This window comes from Rhinoderma darwinii, chromosome 10 (genome assembly GCF_050947455.1).
Source record: "Rhinoderma darwinii isolate aRhiDar2 chromosome 10, aRhiDar2.hap1, whole genome shotgun sequence".
NCBI classification, from domain to species: domain Eukaryota; kingdom Metazoa; phylum Chordata; class Amphibia; order Anura; family Rhinodermatidae; genus Rhinoderma; species Rhinoderma darwinii.
The window spans coordinates 6,779,647-6,800,203 of record NC_134696.1 but is presented as its reverse complement, the minus strand read 5'-3'; the positions used below and the strand labels follow the sequence as shown (position 1 = coordinate 6,800,203).

General features: G+C 44.5%; 1 protein-coding gene across 5 annotated transcripts in view; it reads right to left on the bottom strand.

The window, feature by feature from the left end:
• The window catches only part of LOC142661742 (uncharacterized), a 191,053-nt gene that overhangs the window by 63,623 nt on the left and 106,873 nt on the right, over positions 1-20,557 (bottom strand). For all 5 annotated transcript variants that reach the window (XM_075839265.1, XM_075839264.1, XM_075839262.1 and 2 more), the window contains 9 exons: positions 20,345-20,479; positions 20,059-20,259; positions 19,733-19,912; positions 8,250-8,441; positions 7,221-7,445; positions 6,401-6,550; positions 5,977-6,080; positions 5,591-5,805; positions 1,108-1,328 (listed from right to left, as the gene is read on the bottom strand). In XM_075839265.1, the coding sequence (XP_075695380.1) occupies positions 1,108-1,328; positions 5,591-5,805; positions 5,977-6,080; positions 6,401-6,550; positions 7,221-7,445; positions 8,250-8,441; positions 19,733-19,912; positions 20,059-20,259; positions 20,345-20,479 (1,623 nt within the window). The remainder of the gene's footprint in view (positions 1-1,107; positions 1,329-5,590; positions 5,806-5,976; positions 6,081-6,400; positions 6,551-7,220; positions 7,446-8,249; positions 8,442-19,732; positions 19,913-20,058; positions 20,260-20,344; positions 20,480-20,557) is intronic.

The following is a 20,557-nucleotide window of genomic DNA, read 5'->3' as shown; positions in this document are numbered from 1 at the left end:
GTTTATCATAGGGACGACTCAAACATATGCCTGTGTGACGTGTGATAGATTCTGTTAATAATGACTTTGGGTAGTCAATATACAGCTGGGACACAGAGGAGATCTTGCTAGCATGAGAAGTGCTTGTGAGCTAGATGTGTTAGGGCTCGTCCACACACAACGGAATTGCTGCAGAAAAATTCTGCAGCAATTCCGTTGAAAAACGCAGACATTTAGCTTTGGCATGAAGGCACCATTTCCTGCGGTTTTTACTGTAGAAAATGGTGCGTATTTTGCGGGGTTTTTCTCAATGTTAGGAGATGGAGAAATTTCCGCTGAAAAACACAGCAATTCTGGCCACTTTCCGCAGCAGGAATGGACATGCTGCGGTCTGAAAAATACGCACCGCAGGTCAATTTCTGCTCTGAATTTTTACGCAGCATGTGGATGAGATTTGTTAAATCTCATTCACTTTGCTGCTACTGTATTCTGCTGCGTTTTTTCCATCCGAAAAACGCGGCAATTCCGCAGCGTGTGGACGAGCCCTTAGAGTCAATGCACACGACGCATATCGCGTGCGGAAAAACCGCAGCGTAATACAGTACCAGCATAGTCAATGAGATTCCAGGAAATCTCATGTACATGCTGCAGTATTTTTCCGCACGGAAATTGACCTGCGATTGCAAATTTTAAAATCCGCAGCATGTCAATTTATCTTGTGTTTCCGCTTGCAAATTGTATCTGCCTAGTGCTGTGGAAAATCACACCAAAAGTCGCAGCATAAAAATGCGTCGAGAACCGCATCAAAACTTAAAAGCCGCACTGAAAACCTGCGGGTTTGGTGCGTATTTTCCGCAGCAAAATACGCAACGTGTGCATGTAGCCTTAGAAACTGGTTAGGAACCAGTCCAGTCATCACAGATATCGAGGTCGATGGGAAAATTGAGACTAGTGTCCTTATAATAAAGACATAAGAGCTGTCTTAGTATATAAGGAACACCTAGTGTACAAAAAGATCCTACATAGTGTGTATGAGGCCTTGGGGGGCTGTTACAGATATTGCACTGGGGTTCAGGAGCTTTAAGCTATGGTGTGTGTTCAGGTTATAAGATCTATAAGAACACTTACCTCGGGGACAGTTCAGCGGCTCCACTGTAGAAACGTGCAGACAGCTACTCCCAGCAGGACATGGCAGGCACATACTAGACCCAGACATAGGGCTGAATGATCCAGGTTCACATGGGATCTCAATGCTTGTCCCACTGGGGCAATAAAACCCAGATGGGCAACGATAGCCATGAAGGTCATCTGAGGGGCACGAAACAAAGCTGCCTTCCTTGCAGACATATCTAAAAATGCAAAAAGTTCCTTGAACAGAGACTTCTACTTACAAAGTCTGACGTTGGGGGAAGTGGAAATGTGAATTAAAATGGATTTCTGATTTTAGTCAAAAAAAGTTTAATCATTCTGCAACTTAATGATAAACATCTCTGCTTGCTGTCATTGAAAGGAATCCTTAGTTAAAGGGGTGTAACAATCACAGAATGTTATGACACACAGCTAGGCGTCTGATAGGCGGGGTCTATACTCTAGAACGGAGTTGCAGGTAAAATGTATCAACATGGAGTAGACACTGGATGTACTTACATCAAACCTACAGCTGTCAGAAATGTTAGACCTGTACTCATTTTCAATGTTCCCATTCACTGATAGCAAACAGAGATCTTGAAATTGGCAAGGTACCATAAAGTATATTAGAATGTTTTACTATACAATTATTACACTTGTCAGATTGTGTCTGTTCAGGGTCCCGTTCTGACGGAAAGCTCAGACGGAACGTCAGAACGGGACCCCAACGCAGATGTGAACAGAGCCTTAGCAATTAATTACCGTCCCATACATCTAATGTCAAATAAAAAAAGGAGAAAAGAAAAATTGGAAAGAGAAATGTTAAACTATGGAAAACATCAGCTACTTCTCAGGGATTTGCATTTTGTTAATGACTTTATGAGGCAGGCTGGTAAATCCATTATTGATTGCATATTTAATGGAGTAGAAGATCAAATGCTACTTGGCTCTGACAGAAATGCCTCGTAAAGCAAAGATACATTTTATTTTTCTATCAATATTTAGTGAAGTGCAAGGACAGAAGGTATTCTGTTTAATGAACCGCACATCTTTGCAGTTTTGACTTTCTTTACATAACTTTACAGCTGATTTATTGGTTTCCAAACTTTGGAAACATTAAATCTCTACAACCTTGAAAGAGCGAGTTACGCTGCCATTAGATATTAATGTATGTCATGTCTTGTGCTTTATAGCGCGGCATGCAAAATATAGAATAACTGGAGGGTTTATAATAAACTTGTAATGATCTCCAGAATCCTCCTCCTCATTTGACTCAGTAAATTTGAAGCGATTTCCTGCTTCTACCCTCTGCTGCTTATACAGGGTAGACAACATAGATAAGCAGAGCTGCAGTGTAAAGTATGGAGGAAAGACAGAATAGCAGCCTGAGCAACGGATGAGGCAGGATTCAGATTGCAACAGACAATGCAGCTAAGTTGAAGTCACTGATCGTACCGCTACCCAAATAGAGCAGGATTAGGCCCTTTGCACATTACACATGGGAAGACATTCCCTGCATTTCTATCAGTGTAAGGCCTCATGCACACAGACTTTTTTTTGTCCTCCCGTAAATACTGGCGTAGATACGGGTCCGGTGTCACCAGTATTCCACCCGTATTTACGGGCACGTTTTCGCTGCAAAATTGCACAGCACTAATCGGCAGCCCCTTCTCTCTACCAGTGCAGGATAGAGAGAAGGGGCAGCCCTTTCTGAGGTAAAAGTAAAAGAAATTCATACGTACCCTGGCCATTGTCTTGGTGACGCGTCCCTCTCTTGACATCCAGTCCGACCTCCCTGGATGACGCGGCAGTCCATGTGACCGCTGCAGCCTGTGATTGGCTGCAGCGGTCACATGGGCTGCAACGTCATTCCGGGAGGCCGGACTGGAGGAAGAAGCAGGGAGTTCTGGGTAAGTATGAACGTCTTTTTTTTTTTTAGGGGTTGATCTATATTGTGATCGGAAGTCACTGTCCAGGGTGCTGAAACAGTTACTGCCGATCGTTTAACTCTTTCAGCACCCTGGACAGTGACTATCCCCTGACGACTGCCTAGCAACGCTCCCGTAATTACGGGCGCACACACGTAGTCCCCCGTAATTACGGGAGCCCCATAGGCCTGCCCGTGCCGTAATTACGGCCTGAAATAGGAAATGTTCTATATTTTTCAACGGCACGGGCACCTTCCCGTAACCATACGGGGAGGTACCCGTGGCCAACAGAAGTCCATGGGCCCGTAAAAACGTGCCGTAATTAGGGGCGTTTTTACGTTCGTGTGCATGGGGCCTAACTCTATTAGAATCACCCCACACCCCTCTATAAGGCTTCATTCACATCTGCGTCAAGGCTCCGCTCATGGGTTCTGTCGGAGCTTTCAATCAGGGTAACCCATGAACGGAATCCAAACTGAAACCATAGGTTTCCGTTTGCATCACCATTGATTTCAATGGTGACGGATCCGGTGCAAATGGTTTCCGTTTGTCACCGTTGTGTAAGGGTTCCGTCGTTTTTACAGAATCAATACCATAATCGACTACAATAATCATTCCGTTAAAACGACGTAACCCTGACACAATGGTGACAAACCATTTGCACCGGATATGTCACCATTGAAATCAATGGTGATGCAAACTGAAACCTATGGTTTCCGTTTCTTGGGTTTCCCTGACGGAAAGGTCCGATGGAACCCATGAACGGAGTCCCGACGCAAATGTGAATGAAGCCTAAGAAATGCATGACATCTGTCACTGTTTGTTCTGTTAAAACCGCAACTAAAATATTTGTATTATGAGAACGATACTTTTAGGTATGAATAACATTGCAGCCACAGGATAGTAACATCATCTGACAGGGAATTAAACAGGAGTCCATTAGACTTTATTAAAGCTATCATAATTTTTTGTCTTCTGACAGACAATTACAAACTAATGACTAATATTTCACATTATGGAGATGCATTATCACCCATCAATGTCAGGAGACTCACAATGTATCATTTACTGCATAGCACAAATTCCAGTTTTTGACAATTGATGCAGCATCAACCAGCCTTAATGTGACATATAACACATTTCAACCTTTTATTTTACTGACAGAGTTTATATGATGTCCCAGATTACAGCACCTCCTGTATATATTTATATTATGGATCATACCCTGTCTTCTATGTATATACTATACTTAACCAGACTAACCAGTATAGAAAGGGAAGGAAATGTCACAGTGCCACCTAGTGTTCTTACTATGAATTTCAGCTCTCCTAGTTACATTGTGTTACATGTGCTAATCCTGCTTATAAACTGGAACTAATTTATGAACCAATTTGCAATTTAAACTGTCTAAAAAAAAGTTAAGATCCTATGGACTACACCTATATGGTAAACATATATTTTACTGTAGAAACGTACCCATACAGCTTACTCTATGGAAGAGCCTGATACATTGATTTCTACGTATGCAGCTTGTGCATGACTAAGGCCTTATTCACACGAACTGGTCCGTTTTGCATCCGCAAAAAACGGACACTTTGTCATGTGTTGCAGTTCCGTGTGGCATCCGTGTGTGTTCCGTGTGGCATCCGTGTGTGTTCCGTGTGGCATCAGTTGTTGATATCTGTTTACACATTTCTATTTTTATTTATTTTTCACTTAATTTCTTATGAACTTGTGCGTGAACCACGGACGGCACACGTATGTGCGTCCGTGTGCTGTCCATGGTTTCCACGCACCCATTGACTTCAAAGTGTGTGTGATGCGCAAAAAACGCACAAGAATAGGACATGCAGTGAGTTTCATGCAACAGAAACACGGTGTTTAAAAAAACAAAGTCTGAATGGCCCCATTGAATTGCATTGGTCCGTTTGACGCCCGTGGTTTTAACGACCGTAACGAACGTATTCAACGTTCAGGTGAATAAGGAGTTCGTTAAGGCGTGCGAGTCACACATAGAGACCAATTTACATTGTTTAGCCATAGAGTAAGCTGTATGGGAGACGGTACTCATAGTAAAACTCCTTGCCTATACAACGCTGGTCTACGGGGTCTCATCTAAGAAACCAAATTGTTTTTCAACATAAATTGCTAAATTATTTTACAATGTTTGCTCCCTGGACTGCAGCTGACACTCCATAGTTAACATTTTAAAGTTGCGCTACCGAAAAATCACTGGGGATCTCTAGTCTACAATAGGTTTTCTGTAAATGAAGCTTATTCACTGTATAACGAGAAGTTTTGTTTTCAATGATCTCTGTATGATCAGATAAAATGCCGTTGCCTGACAGCAGGCAGAGATCTTGTACATAATGAAAAATTTATATAAAAAAAGAAATATTAAAAAATCGAAAGGCTATTTATTGCACACTAATAATGGTAACGCAATTTAAGGGATCAATACAATTCCAGAGTCAAACACCTGTACAAGCCCGGAAAGACTGGGGGTCTAATAATAAATACAATGATATAAAGAAACAGAACAATAGGTCACCAACCCAGGAGAGCATGGCAATGCCAAGGAAGGATCAGACAGACCGGCCTGTGGACAGTAGTGTCCTGCTGGGCAGGGCTGGCACTCCTCCATAGTGCTGAGGCCTGCAGCCATTGAGAATGACCCTGGAGGACAGGGAACTGGTGACCGGGTTCCATTAGGGCAAAAATGGCCAGCAGGGCAGACGTCATTCTGGGGATAATGCAAATCAAAAGGTGCCTGCAAAGCATAAAAATAAGGATGTAGTGATGTATCAGTTGTGATCCTTGAAATTTTTTTATTATTTGTCTCACAAATTCAATAGAGCTGCAATATCGTAGTACAAAAGATTCTTCCTGTTGTAAATTATGAAAAAATAACAGTCATGGTATGAAAATAATATCATCTTACCCTTGGTGTTATAGGCATTGGGTTAATGGCCCCCTGGGAGCAATAGTAACCGGCATAGCAGTAACCGGTGGGCTCGTTAAGACCCTCAGATGAGCAATACATTCCTGAGATTAGGAGAAAAAAAATTCATCATGTAACGTCGTCCCGGCAGCCATCTTTTATTTAGAGAAAAAGAGCAAATTGTGCCCTGGAGGAACTGGCACATCAGTGCATTACATTGGGAATGATTATGCGAAACGCCTCCATCCCACAAAATGCTCATCAAAGCTATCAACCCTTTTTACGAGGTTTTACACAAGGTGACCCTAAAAAGCTGCACCCTCATTTAGATTGTTGCCTGTGAGCCAGCGTTTCATAAGTGTAGACCCTTACTCATGATAGTGGCATCTCTATGACACAAACCAGATTTGTCTCACATGCTTACCAGCTGGGCAGCTCTCACAGTCAGATATACTTGATGCTCCTGTCTTGGGTCCGTATGTCCCGCCTGGACATGGATACACAGTGATGAAACTAGCTCCTGGGGGGCAGTAATGTCCGGTAGGGCAGAGAGCTGGCATTGATATTCCTGAGCCTAAAAATCAGATAATATTTGTCGTAACTAACCAATCATTTATTCAGTGGAGAGATGTTATGGGTCAGTAATCTACTTCAGTTCAGTATAATTTTGTAATCTGCATCTGTTTGTATTTTCAGGGCTCATCCAGTTATTAATAGCTGAAGAATTCAAGTATCAATATTGCTTCGTTCACATCTGCGTCAGGGCTCCGCTCATGGGTTCCGTCAGACCTTTCCCTCTGGGGAACCCAGGAACGGAACCCAAACTGAAACAAACAGAAGCCATAGTTTTCGGTTTGCATTACCATTGATTTCAATGGTGACGGATCAGGTGCAAATTGTTTCCGTTTGTCACCAATCTGTAAGGTTTCTGTTGTTTTGACGTAATCAATACCGTAGTCAACTATGCTACGGATTACATCAAAACAACGGAAACGTTACAGAACAGGGACAAACGGAAAGCATTTGCAACAGATGCGTTACCATTGAAATCAATGGTAATGCAAACGGAAAGCTATGGTTTCCGTTTGGGTTCTGTTCATGGGTTCTCCTGATGGAAAGGTCCCTCGGAACCCAGGTGTGAACAAAGCCTAAATAGTTCAAAACAAAGTAGGCTGCAAACCTGGAAATAAATGATTGACCCCATACAAAAAAACATCACAAGGAGCAAGAAACTTGCAACTCACTGTCATTGCCAGATCCACAGTAAAATCCTGTAGGGCAGGCGTTGCAGGCCTCTCTTCCTTCCAGTGACTGGTAGCTTCCACTTTCACAGGGAGCTGGGGCTGCCGACCCTGCAGGACAGTAAAACCCACTAGGGCAGCAATGAGCAGATGGTCGGGGGGATATCTGACCAAGAGGGCAATAAAATCCAGGAGAGCAAAGACCTTGCCAAACTGCTTTCCCTGTGCCTTTAAACAGTATTAAAAATAATAAACTAGCAAATTAATTGGTTTTAAATGAATTGTGATTGTAAAAGCACAACATAGCAGTCTATACAAGAATATCCTCCCCATGCAGTCATTATATAAGGATCTCTTAGCAGTGCAGCCTCAGGGCTTGGGCCTGTTCCTTCAAGTGATCAAACTCACTTCTAACTCGCTGTAACCTTGCAGACTATCCTTCAAGAAAGGTAAAATCTTATTTCACTGTATAAGGCCCCATGCACACGACCGTAAAAAAAAACTCAGTTTTTGCGGACCGCAATTGCGCTCCGCAAAAACGGAGCCATTCACTTTCATTGAACACTGACACCTTTGCGTAGCACTACGGAAGGGTGTCCGTGCCGTGGAAATGTTCCGGGAATTATGGAACATGTCCGTTCTTTCGCATTTTGCGGGCCGTGCTCCCATACTTTGTATGGGTGCACGGCCCGAAAATGCGGCTGTCAGTCAGCGGCCGGCCGTGCCCGCAATCGCGGGCCGTGATTGCGGGCACGGTCGTGTGCATGGGGCCTAAGGGTGAAGATGCATTGTGTATATAAACCTGGGGCAGAAGTGATGAGAAGAATCCTGAACATTTTGCTTCAGATGTTATTTATGTGTATAATGGTCTTCAAGCATCTGTAAAGTTTTAAACTACTGTACAATAAGGTTCAATAAATAGTTTCACTACTTAATCTTTTCTAGTCTGTACTAATATACTGACAAATAAGGCTTCATAATAAAGGTTTATGCATATAAATTGCACCCAGGAAATTCTAAAGAATTACTTGCCATTGCAGAAGTGTCCAGGTGGACATGGCCGGCAGTCTTTAGGTGCCTTGTTGCCACTGAGTGAAGCATAGGTCCCACTGTCACAAGGAATAGGAACAGGGGTACCTTCTGGGCAGTAGAATCCAGGGGGACAAATCATTTGATCACAGCGTGATGACCGAATATCACAGAAGTGTCCAGCCTTGCAATCTCCTATCAACAGAAGCAGTAACAGGTATGATTTCAGGAAAGAAGGACATGACAGCCACTCTTTTTTTTATTTTAAACTCAGTTTATTGAAGGAGACATATAAATACATTAACACAGTTAGCAGCAGGACCCCCGCGTAGCGGACATGTCCATAAGTTATGCATATACAGGGCCGATCTGTTCATAATCACTGTGAAGTACTTAACAAGAGTCATAACACTCCTATACAATAACAAAAAAAATAACCACATAAACAAAAAAGAAAGAAAATAAAATACAATAAAAGAAAATACGTCTCTTTTTATCAAATTCTTGTCATTTACATTTCTGTCTTGATATAGTATACAGTATCTCAAAATGAACAATTAAAGGATCAGGTATATGAGTATAGGGTACCCCCCTCTGCAGTGCCGATCAATCAACTCGGCCCTATTCCACCTAGCTCCTGAATGCTCATATGCGAATCCCTCTAATAGCCCCCGTTAGCTCCGTTCCTGAGTAAGACGTAAGATCCGAATTACACCAATTATCCCATATCCAGTTGAATTTTTCAGGACGATTCCTATGAAGAAACATTATACGCTCATAAGGTATAGCTGCATTTACCAATTGGATCCACATAGCCTTGGTAGGTGGTCGGGCGTTCATCCACCTGAGCGCTATTGATTTGCGGGCCATAAACAATGTCTCCCGAAGGCAAATTCGAAGATGTGGAGAAATCAGGTCTTCCTCCATCATCCCAAATAAGCAGATACCTGGCTCTGCCAACACAGGAATCGACAGAACCCTAGCAAGCAAGGCAGTAACCTCCGTCCAGAAGTGGCGGATATCTGGGCAGTCCCATATCATATGCCGGAAATCAGCCGGGCTATAAAGGCATCTATGATACTGGGGGGAGGGCCTTCTACCCATTTTATATAATCGTAGTGGTGTTAGATAACACTGATGTATTATATATAGCTGTATAAGTTTGTTATTAATGGCAGGGGATACAAATCTATGTGATTCCAAAAGGCTATCTCTGGCCTCCTCATCCATGGATGGGATCAGCTCCTGCCACTTGTCCAGAGCCGGAAAGGCTGCCCTGCTTGCTTTGGCGTGTATGAGATAAGAGTATATCGAGGAAATCAGCCCTCCCGGTCCCTGGGACCGTACAATACCTATTAGGGGATATGAGGAGATGTCTATGTCTCTACCTCTAAACTGGGCCTGTAAAGAGTGCCTGAATTGCAAAAATTTGTAAAATGCCTGTCTCAGGATCTGATATATCTCTTCCAGCTGGGTAAAAGAAAGTAATACATTATTATTAAATCCATGACAGCCACTCTTATCTTCTAAAGTTTCATTCACATTCCGGTTTGGTTTCAATTTCATTAAAATCACAGCAAAAAAAACAATGGTAAAACTGGTATGTGTGAATACAATCTAGTGTATCACACGTCAGTGGTTTCTTTTTTTTTTTTTAAACTCGTTTTATTGAAGAATTGTAGTACAAATGCAATCATACCATGCACATAATACAGAAAATGAGGCAGAGATGTGTGTGAGACATAACGCACCAACATTTCCAATAAAGGAGAAATACATACATGTATTCAGACATTTAACAGGTGTGCAAAAAATCTGACCTGGGGTGCCGGCACCTGTGACATTCCGTGCTCGGGTATCTACTCATTTTGTGTAATCTAACAGGAGTCAGGTAGCTTTGATGGACTATGGATATTTGTATCATCCTATTATTAGCGGCTGGAGACACAAATAGCGGAGAGGATAGGATCTCATCCCAATCCCCCTCCGTAAGGTCAGGTATCTGTGTAGTCCATTTGTCTTTTACCTGCAGAGGTGTACTAGCTAATTTGGCCGATATGAGAGATGTGTATATGGCAGATATCAAACCTCTGGGACCTTGGGATCTAAAAATTCCTATCAGAGGAAATTGTGAGAATGCCGTATCAGAGGAAGGGTATTGGGCCTTGGGAGCATGGCGTAATTGTAGGTATTTGTAAAAGGCAGTCCTAGGTAGTGCAAACTCAGACTGCAGTTGTGTAAACGATTTAAGAATATCATCCTCATACATATCCCCTACAGTGCATAACCCCTGCTGAATCCAAAAGGAGGAAGCCAGAGCATCTGTCATCTGGGAGAGGAGTGGGTTAAATCATAATGGCATACCCGTTGCGATCACTGCTTTAGAATCATTTGGGAAGTTCTCGGGACTTCACATTAATTGGACCAAGTCTTTTTTTATGCCCCTGCAGGGAACGGGATGGCCAGACTTCATACAGGGTCTACGAGTAGTCTCTTCATTTAAATACCTTGGTATCATTATAAATCGGGACCATAGAAATGATCATGATACTAATATCTTACCACTGCTGGATTATGTAAGGGGCAAGTTCAGGATCTGGAGTACTCTCCCCCTGGCTGTAACTGGTAGGATTAACTTAATTAAAATGGTCATTCTCCCCAAATGCCTATATATCCTAGAACACGCAGCGACACCGGTGTACAAAACCTTCTTTAAGCAGATACATGCCTTGTTCCCAACATTCATCTGGGGTGCAAATAGGTCAAAACTCAGCCTCACTACTTCGCAACGACCCAAAACACAGGGGGGAGCTGCCTTGCCGGATCTCTTTCTGTACTATCTAGCGGGGCAATTACGATATTTAAAAGCATGGGTAAATGACACGACGCTGACAAATAGGGAACAGCACCTGGCGGTATACCTGCAAATACCTACCCTTAGGCCAGTATTGGAAGGTCCCATGAATGCACTCAAGAATGTACTACCTGTTCATAGGGTGGCTTTCCAGGTATGGTCAGCTGCAAAGGGCATTTACGGGTACACTGACGTGCAGACAGACATGCCATTATGGTCAAACTCACTCCTCACACAGGTATCAGAGGACCTGGCTCCAATATTCTGGATTCAGCATGGGATACACAATATAGGGGATGTATATGAGGGAAACAGCCTTAAATCCTTTACACAGCTGCAGTCGGAATTTACACTGCCCAGGACTGACTTTTACAGGTACTTCCAATTGCGCCATGCTCTCAGGGCCCAGTTCCCTGCCCCAGATACGGCATTCTCACAATTTCCATTGATAGGAGTATTTCGATCCCAAGGACCCAGAGGGTTAATATCAGCCATCTACACGTCTCTCATAACGGCCAAAGTTAGCATACCACTACCGGTACAGGACAAATGGAGAACACAGATACCCAACCTCACTGAGGAGGAATGGGAGGAGATTCTTTCTCTCTTCCCCACTCTATGTGTCCCCAGCGGCCAATAACAGGATGATACAACTATCCATGATACATCAGAGCTACCTTACTCCTGTTAGGCTACAAAAAATGGGTAGATATCCGAGCACGGAATGTCACAGGTGTCGGTTTCCCAGGGCCATTTATTTCCTCTTTCTGGGATGAGGTAATTGGGGTAGCGGCTGGAATTCTGCATATTCCTGTCCCGGCAACTCCACAGATTTGCTTGTTCGGTGTTCTCCAAGACGAATGTTGGCCGCATTACATGAAAATATTTCTTAGGGAAATACTGTTTATGGCAAGGAAGGCTATTGCTCTTAGATGGATGGACCCGCGTCCTCCCAAGGTGAATAAGTGGAAATCACTTGTGAATTTGATCATCCCTTACGAACGGATAATGTATAAACAAAGAGGATGCCTTGATAAATTCTATAAAATATGGGAAGCATGGTGTGAATCAGCAGTGACTCAATATACCCCACACAGATATCATGACATCCGTAGATCGCTGACACTTAGTTAAATTAAAGGGTAATGAATCATCATAGCCTTTGGTACTGTGCCTGGCTCAGTATGTGATACGGGAGATGTATATTGTTTGTATGTTAATGTGTATGTATTCTTCTTGATATGTTAAATTGAGACGCGTTGCAATGTGCACATCTCTGCATTCCTTTTTGCATACAATGTATGGTGTAAATGCATTTGTACTATATGTTTTCAATAAAACGAGTTTAAAAAAACAAACCATAATGGCATATCAGTTTGTGCATCAGAGTACGTCAGTGGTTTCTTAAAGTGAACCTTTCGACTTCCGGTTCCGGCGCTGGGGATGCAGGACGCGAGTGACTGAGCTCCCGCTCCCGTCCAGCCTGTAAGCTCGCAATAGTCGCTACGGCGACGATAATCAGCGGGGAAGTCACCAGCCTTGCACAAGGCAACATCATCGGTGGTGCCTGTATGGACAGGTACCTCCTCAGAAGCGCACAGAAGCCAGCCATGGAGGAATCAGCCGCGGCCGTGGTAAAGGGAGGTAAGATGGCGGCGCTTCCCGCCACTGCGACCCTGCTATACACACAGGAAGATGAGCTGCAGCACCATCAGTCCCAGCTTTCAAGCCCGGCAGAGCATGTACTGTCCGCTCTTCCAGAAGCCATTGACTATGTAACCCTGGCCCGTGAAGTAGCCAAACAGATAGCGCCAGACCTGCAAAAGGCGCTGGAAAAAACGGTGCAAGATTCTCTAAACCGCGTGCATGAGGAGCTGGCACAAGTCACTATCAGAGCTGATGAGTTAGAACAGCGTATGACGCTGCTGGAGGATGAAAATGAACGCCTGCAATCCAAACTCAAAGGGGTGCTGTCTGTTACTGCGCAGTTGGGGGACAAGGTGGAGGATCTGGAAAACCGCTCCAGGAGGAGCAACCTGCGACTGGTGGGGCTGAAAGAAGCGGTGATATCTGCTGATTTGCAACGAGTGTGTGAGAGGACATTGCCGGAAGCCTTAGGTCTCCCACGTCCATGCCGGGTGGAGAGGGCGCATAGAGTGGGGCCGGACCCCAGAAACCTCCCAGCAACAGCTGACCACAATTCACATCGTCCCAGACAAGTGATCTTCAAACTGTTGGATTACAATGACAAGGTGGCACTCATGAAGGCTTTCCGCAGCAGATCGCGTCCTTTGGAAATAATGGGCATGAAAGTGCTACTATTTGAGAATTTCTCGGCGGAGGTTGCAAAACGAAGGCGGGCTTTCAGCAAGATCTGCACCGCGCTGTTCCAAGCGAGAATACGCTTTAGCCTGCAGTACCCAGCCATCCTGCGGGTGTTTCAAGAGAACGGGCGGAACAAGGTTTTCACCACTCCACAGGAAGCGGAGGACGCACTTGCGGAGCTTTGTGGGAACAGATCACAGCAAGAGGAGCGTCACAGTCCAGTACATAGTCCGCAGCGCAAGTCAAGAGAAGACAAAAGGAACCGGCTAAATATGGAGCGTACCTGGGCAGAAGCCTTAATGCCCACACCTGGAAGATCCCGGGGGGGTCGAGCCGGAAATAGAGGGGACTCTCCGAAGCCGCAGAGGCGAACACGGGACCGCACCCGATCCACGTCTCCTGATTGACGGACGAAGTCCTTTTTGGCGCATTTTATTTAAGCTGTTGTGATGATGATTTTGTGGACGCTGTAGACCAATTGCAGATTCCGACCAGATACAGATAAGTTTACAGATAATCTGAAAGTTATTGAGGGGGATATTTTGCGGTCTTATACAGCACTATGTATCGGTCAATAGTTGACCTATTGTTACAATGTTACAATGTTATCAAGGTTGAAGTATATGCATTCTGATATTTCTCTGCTTTTTCACTGCAAGATATTTGTGAGGGAGTTAGATCAGGATCTGAGATTGTCCCTGGTGGGCGGGATTGAACGGGAGTTATACAATGCCTCCCCCACGCAAGGGATTAGTGTTATCTGTTACAATGGCAGACTGAGGGAAATTGTGGTAGGAGATAGGGGGCACGGAGGTAGGGAAACCTTGAAGCGAAGCAAGGTTCATAGGGAAATGTGAGGATGCAATCCTAACGGACTCTAGGCTGTTAAAGTAATGATAAGGGAATGTACATAAGGGTCCGCAGGCGACAAAGAGGTACTGAGGGGGCAAGGGCAGGTGTTACTTCCTCATGGAAGGAGCCATATAGGCAGGCTGGGGGGGGAGGGGGAGGGAGGGGCGCGTTCTGGCATAACAGAAAAAAGTGAAGTCACATACACCAGTGGGTATTAAGGGAATGCTAACCCTTGCCGCAGGTGATTTTATGATTTTGTTAGGTAAGGGATGGTTGGCCTTGTTGGTTCTGGCATACAAGCCAGGGTTTGGTTATGATGTTAATGTTAATGTTTGTACATGGCTCTTGGGAGGAGACGGATCTGACTCCCTGGACTTCACACGACTTTTAGGCACTTTAGCTCATCTTAAACACGGTCCAATAACATGAAAATAGTTTCTTGGAACGTTAAAGGGCTGAGATCCCCACAGAAACGGACCAAACTTTTAAGGCACATGAAACGATTGCACCCAGATGTGGCCCTATTGCAGGAAACTCACCTTACCGAGCCGGAGTTTAAGTATTTGCAAAAGTTCTGGGTGGGTCAGGTTTTTGGCTCGTCGGCAAGGGAGGGTAAGGCGGGAGTTATAATTCTGGTACATAAAAACTTTGCGTTTACGCTGGTGTCCCAGGAGCGGGATGACGAGGGCCGTTGGATCCATCTAGTGATGGAGCATGCAGGGGAAACCATCAGTATTCATAATGTGTATGGCCCAAATACGGTTAACACTGGTTTTTTTGGTCACTTGGAAACCCAACTCCAGCAGGATCGCACTAGGTTTTTGATTTTAGGGGGAGACCTTAACACTGTAAGGTCTTCAAAGGAGGATAGGAGCGCAGGGACTAGTTCGCAGAGAAATAGAGATAAGATCTTGCCCGACTTTTTAAGACACACGGCCCTAATAGATGCGTGGAGGAGTTTACACCCAGATGCGCGGGAATATACACATTTCTCTCATGTTCATCAGTCATGGTCGCGTATTGATTATTTGTTAGTTAGTGACGCAATGGCGCGACGTTTACGTGAAGCGGCAATTGAAGATTTAGTTATTTCGGACCATGCTCCGGTTACCATTACATTGGCTGACACAGTAGCTAGAGGAACGCATTTTATCTGGAGGTTTCCCGCTTTTCTGGCAAAGGATGAGGGCTTTATACAGAAGCTTAAGGGGTGGTGGATGGAATTCGATGGGGATAATGTAGCGCATCGCTCGGAACCGTCATTGTATTGGCGTACAGCCAAGGCGGTAATAAGAGGGAAAATCATGCAGTATATGTCTAATCTTAAACGTAAGACGACCGAAGGATACAAGGCAGCGAGCGACAGATTACGGCGTGCGTACACAGCATTCCTACATTCGCCATCAATGCTATTGGGGGAGGAATGGAAGGAAGCCAAGCGACAGTTTGATCAATGGTTAGACAAAAGAGAGAGTATTTACCGGTCCCAATTTGATGCTGATCTAATGCGTTTCGGCAATAAGGCGGGCAAATTATTAGCGCGGTTAGCAAAGGGGAGGTATGCACCGGCACATATTTCAGCACTTAAAGAATCAAACGGAACTCCTACCTCGGACCCAAAAAAAATCAACACCATATTAAGTAAATATTACCAAGCCCTTTACTCAGAAACACCCATAGATCTCCAAAAAGGGAGGGAATTTTTGGAGAAGGTGAAGTTGCCAGGGCTCACCCAGGAACAGAATGGTCATTTGAGCGCGGAGATTACACTAGAGGAAGTTTGGAGCGCCATTAAAACATTATCTAACGGAAAGGCCCCGGGTCCGGATGGATTCACAGGGGAGTTTTTCAAATCTCTGAGAGAAGAAATCAGCCCTACCTTGGTGGCATATTATAATACTTTACTAGGAACGGGAGCTTTACCAGCAGAGGCCAAGGTAGCGCATATAAAGGTGTTACCCAAGAAGGGGAAGAATCCTCTTGACCCGGGGTCGTACCGCCCCATCTCGCTGATAGATCAAGATCAGAAATTGCTCACAAAAATTTTGGCCAATCGACTGGCTATGTATCTACCCATACTGGTGGGAAAATCTCAGGTAGGCTTTGTAAAGGGCAGGGCTGCAGTGACAAATTTACGCAAGGTATTGACGGTGCTAGAAACAGTCAGGCACGATCCCCAGCCAGGTAACAGGCCGGCACTTTTAGCGCTAGACGCAGAGAAAGCCTTTGATAACATACAATGGGAATGGCTGGGGATGGTGCTAGACAAAATGAACATTCAGGGAGATTTCCGGGTCTTCCTGAAGGGAGTCTACAATAGCCCGCAAGCACGCGTTCACTCCTCGGGGTTCCTATCAGTTCCCTTCCAATTACATAAAGGAACACGACAGGGTTGCCCCTTGTCGCCCCTGCTATTCAATCTAGCATTGGAACCTATGGCCAGATTCTTGGAGGAATCGGATATGTTCAGAGGCATTCAAGTGGGATCTTGTGCAGTGAAATTAGCCCTGTTCGCTGATGATGTCATACTTTTTATGTCAAACCCTCAGGAGCATTTAGGGAAGGTTTTTCAATTTTTGCAGGAATTTGGGCAATGCTCGGGATACAAAGTCAATATAGCTAAGAGCGAACTGCTGGAGTTGGGCAGGCCATTGCCAAAGACCTTTTGGCAATCCTTGGGTTGCGGGATATCACCGGTGGAACACTGCATTACCTATCTGGGTATCAAAATAGGGAGGGTACCAGACACTCTGTATGGCTTAAATTATCCCCCGTTAATTAAAAAAATACAAGCGGAACTCACTAGGTGGGGCCAATTGCCGTTGTCCCTCTTGGGAAGATGTCATCTGATCAAGATGGTTAGTTTTCCTAGATTGCTATACCCCTTTCAAACGCTACCTCTCTTATTGAAGCATGTGGATGTCTCGAAATTGACGGCTTCATTCACTAGATTTATATGGGCAGGAAAAAGGCCGCGCATAGCACTCACCAAGTTCATGATGGGTAAACAAGAAGGGGGTGTGAACTTTCCGAATGTCAGGGGTTATAACGTGGTCTGTCTTATGCGTCATGTAGTAGATTGGCTTCATGAAACAAGCAATTATTCCAATTTAGGTCTGGAAGGGGAGTATGCTTCACCTTGGAACCTGAAAGCTTTGTTGCATTGTAGAATCGCTTCTCTTCCGTGCCGTCTCAAAACCTCCATTGTATTGAGAGATACAGTTCTAGCTTGGAAAGTGGTACGTAAGCAGTTTGGGTTACCCCACCTGGTATCGAAGTATATGCCGTTGAACGGTCATCCGGAGTTTTTACCGGGAATGGACAAGGGGGACGGAATTGCCTCATGGGGGAGGGTAGGCATTGGTAGCGCAGGTGATCTTATGCATACAGAGGAAAAGAGGTGGTTAACTGGGGAGGAAATCACCGCTAAACTCAGACCCAGAGTAGATAGAGTCAATTTTTTGCAAGTACTTCAGGTACGAACATTTTGTACCTCCAGGCTCAGGGATTTGAGTAAGGAAGCTACTACGCACACTCTGGATGAGGTCATAGGTCCAACAACTGGGCGGGCGACCATTTCAGGAATGTATAGAGCATTGAGAGAGGGTTTTGTTCGTCCGCAATTAAGGATTAGTTTTAAAAGCTGGGAACGGTGGACTCAGGATCCAGATATAGGAGAGACCATACTGGTGGGTTGGGAGACGGTACGGAAGAGTGTGATAAATGAGAGCTGGAGGGAAACCTATTTCAAGTTGATGCACACAGCTATATATGGCTTTAATATCTTGCCCTCACAATCTTTCCCTGATCGCATTACAAGTTGTCCCAAGTGCAATACACCACTGACGAATTTGTGGCATGGAGTGTGGGGGTGTGTACATACGAAACGATTTTGGGGGATGGTACAGAAATATATTAAGGACCATTGGAAAACGAATCTCCCAATGACGCCTCAAGCACTACTATTCCATCAGGCGCGGCCGCCAGAGGAGGAGGGTGCTCGAGGAGTAAGATCACCTCCCGTGTTGGTGCACACGATTTTACTGGTAGCTTTGAGATGCCTCCTGAGTCACTGGTTAGAGGCAGACACGCCGGGGTTAGAATTGATTGTGTCACGGCTGAAACAGTTATTGGTTCTTGAGAGGGTGGAGGTGGAAAGGCGGAAGGAAACGGGAACCAAGAAGCTATTTGATAAGTGGCAAGTATTTATAGAAACGCAATGTACAACAGCCGAAATAGCGGAAATTGTTAGGCCTTTCCAGTACACAAAGTGGTACTGCACGCAGCTCTTGGCAGGCGGTTTAGGGAGGATGCAACTGTGAACCAGCTGGGGGAGAAAGGATGAGTGGAAACTCATTGATGATCTAGGTGGTGTTGGAGTTGGGGGAGTCAGGTTTGTTTGGTCCATCTGAAGATCGACAATTATGCCATGTTTCTATGTTGGTGTGTTTATATGTTATGTTGAATTTAATTTAAAAGTTAATCCCATGACAGTTGAGTGCTGCGCACTCATGATGTAACTCTTACGTGAAATGTTTGTAAGAAAATGTGAAAACTGACAATAAAAAGGATATTTAAAAAAAAAAAGTGAACCTTTCACCTGCCATACATGTGCAGCTGGGTGAAGCCCTGTCTATTACACGCTGCACTCAGCTGCACATGTATGGGCAGGTGAAAGGTTCTCTTTAAAGGGAACCTGTCACCAGCATTTTACCTATTAAACCAGCAATACCTGGGTGAAAAATCATTTTTATGTAACCTATAATTATCTTCTAAGTAAGCTCTGTACCTTTAGTAATTAATTTTTTAGTGCTCCACAACCGTATAGAAGTCATATCTTCTGAGTTAACTCACCCTCCTTACTTTTGATCGACAGCTCCTCGTCTCCCCCCTAGCAGACACGAAATCCTTTGCTTGAGCATTTATGTCCCGTTCTGGTGCGTGCGCACAACAGGACACCATAGCGGCGCATGCACAGTAACTAGATTTAAGGCCCGGACCAAGCAGGGAAAGGTTTCGGACTCTACATGACGGGCGCATGGGCGCTATCTCAGACGAGATTTCGAGAATTCAGGACGGGATAGTTTTCGGCAGTGCGTGGGCAAAAGAAGGGGAACGAACGAGACTGCTGGATTACTACCATAAAAGGCGCAAAATGATTGCATTCCGTTATTTACGGTCGGAGGAAGAGTTTAGGAGCGGGGATAACGGCAATGAACTTTTGACAGAAGTGGGCAGCGAGGGGTGAGCAGAGTTCGATAAGTGAAATGCTGGTGACAGGTTCCCTTTAAGGCTGTGCCCAGTCTACTAGCACAAAGCTCTTTAAATATTAATTTTATTTTTACATTGTCAACATTTCTCTCTAGGTGATAGATAGATAGATAGATAGATAGATAGATAGATAGATAGATAGATAGATAGATAGATAGATAGATAGATAAAAATATATACATACCTGAGATATCTCCATCCTCACAGAACTTTCCTGCTGGACATACATTCCCTGTTACACCATCAGTCGGGTTTGAAGTCTCTGCTCTCCCAATGCACCAGAAACCAGGCAGACAGCGCCCAGATGGTTCTGTAAGACCCTCACCTGCACAGTAGTAACCGGAAGGACATGACCTGCACTCTGCTGCAATTTAAAATAAAGAATTTCCTTGTGTATTTGATGGTGCCTGAGGGTGAAATGTTCTCATAACACAAGTTCACCAGTTTTGATAATGTTCTGTATACATTTGTCAATACATTTCTATATAACAATGTAAGCAAAGTGCAAACCTTGAGCTGCTAGTTGACTGGCTGAGCTGTAAGTGCCACCAGGGCATCTATGTTCTACTCCAGACTGAGTTCCTCTTGGGCAGAAGTAACCAGCAGGGCACGGCTGGGGAATGACAACTCCACCAAGCTCTGATGTGTCACAATAGAATCCCAGGGGGCAGATTTTGCAGCTGGACTCTCGCTCCAAGTCTTGAAACTTCCCTAATATTCAACAAAATAGGACAAATAAGCTGTACGGAGTAGAAATAATCACTTTATGTATCATTTGCAATTTATAGGGACGCACCATTTACACAGGATATAGGAGCTGAAGATCCAGAAGGACAGGAGTGACCCTGAGGACAGTAGGACCCTGTGATTCCATCGATGGGTGACTCAAAGGCAGCTCCCAGCACACAGTAAAATCCTGCAGAGCAATTCCCTAAAAAGTAAAACAGATCATTTACTTTCATCACAAACAAAATGCACAGATTAAAAGACGACCGTATTTCAGAAACGA